Raw genomic sequence first — 1279 nt, forward strand, 5'->3', positions numbered from 1 at the left:
GTCCTTCAATTCTGTCATGGCTCTAAACTTTTCTGTCATCCAGGTATTACCAAGACTCTGGCTGTGGTTCAGTCAGGATTCTGGTGGCCCACTCTGAGAAAAGACACCCGAGAGTTTGTTTCAGCATGTGTCACCTGTTCCAGAGTTAAGCCCTCCAGACGTCCTCCTGCTGGTTTTCTGAGGCCTCTGCCGATTCCTCATCGACCATGGTCCCACATCTCTTTGGATTTCGTCACCGGCCTTCCTCCCTCTCAAGGTAACACAGTACTCCTCACTGTGGTTGACAGGTTCTCTAAGATGACCCACCTCATTCCTTTACACAAGTTACCTTCAGCACCTGACCTCGCTAGGGTGATGGCTCGAGAGGTGTTCAGACTTCATGGCATTCCCCGCAATATTGTCTCTGACAGAGGACCACAATTCATTTCCCGTTTTTGGAGTGAGTTTTGCACCCTTCTTGGCATTGATGTCAGTCTTTCTTCAGGTTTTCACCCTCAGACGGATGGCCAGACAGAGAGGATAAATCAGGAGGTTGAGTCCAAGTTGCGCATCCTTTGTATGGACGCTCCTAGTCGCTGGTCCCAGAACTTACCTTGGGTTGAGTATGCCATTAATGGATTACCATCAAGCTCCACAGGTCTGTCACCGTTTCATGTCGTTTATGGCTATCAGCCGCCCATTCTCTCTGTTCAGGAGGGAGCCACCCAGGTCCCGGCTGCCCACTTAGCAGCACGTCGCTGTCTCAGAGTTTGGAGAAGGGCCAGAGCTACTCTCTGCAAGACTTCTGCAGTCTATGCCAGGAATGCCAATCGCCACAGATCCCAAGCCCCGAGATACCTGGTCGGTCAGAGGGTGTGGTTGTCTACTAGGGATCTGCCCATCAAGGTAGAGAACCGTAAGTTGGCACCCCGTTTTGTGGGCCCATTTCCAGTTACTAAGATCGTTAACCCAGTAGCTGTACGGCTCAAACTACCGCCTTCATTACGGGTACACCCCACCTTCCATGTCTCCAAGATCAAACCACTGATGTCATCCAGGTTTTGCCCTCCAGCCAGACCCCCTCCACCCCCCCGACTCATTGATGGGGCCCCTGCCTTTACTGTGAGGCGGTTACTGCGTTCCCGACGTTGGGGCCGTGGCATCCAATATCTTGTGGACTGGAAGGGTTATGGTCCTGAGGAGAGGTCCTGGGTTCCTTCTCGCCTGGTCCTGGACAAGGACCTTGTCCGCAAGTTCCACCGCCAGCATCCGGACCAGCCCAGAGGGGCGTCGAGAGCCG

At 53.4% G+C, this 1279-nt stretch overlaps 1 protein-coding gene across 1 annotated transcript in view; it reads left to right on the forward strand.

Moving 5' to 3' along the window:
* The first annotated feature begins 6 nt into the window (after positions 1–6).
* LOC106936835 (uncharacterized) overlaps positions 7–1279 on the forward strand; it is a 5738-nt gene continuing 4465 nt past the window's right edge. Inside the window, exons 1-2 of the mRNA XM_015018058.1 lie at positions 7–885; positions 988–1275. Coding sequence (XP_014873544.1) covers positions 298–885; positions 988–1275 — 876 coding nt within the window. The 5' untranslated portion in view covers positions 7–297. The remainder of the gene's footprint in view (positions 886–987; positions 1276–1279) is intronic.

This window comes from Poecilia latipinna, unplaced genomic scaffold, assembly GCF_001443285.1.
Source record: "Poecilia latipinna isolate Pla-1442-1.1 unplaced genomic scaffold, P_latipinna-1.0 Scaffold2224, whole genome shotgun sequence".
Lineage (NCBI taxonomy): Eukaryota > Metazoa > Chordata > Actinopteri > Cyprinodontiformes > Poeciliidae > Poecilia > Poecilia latipinna.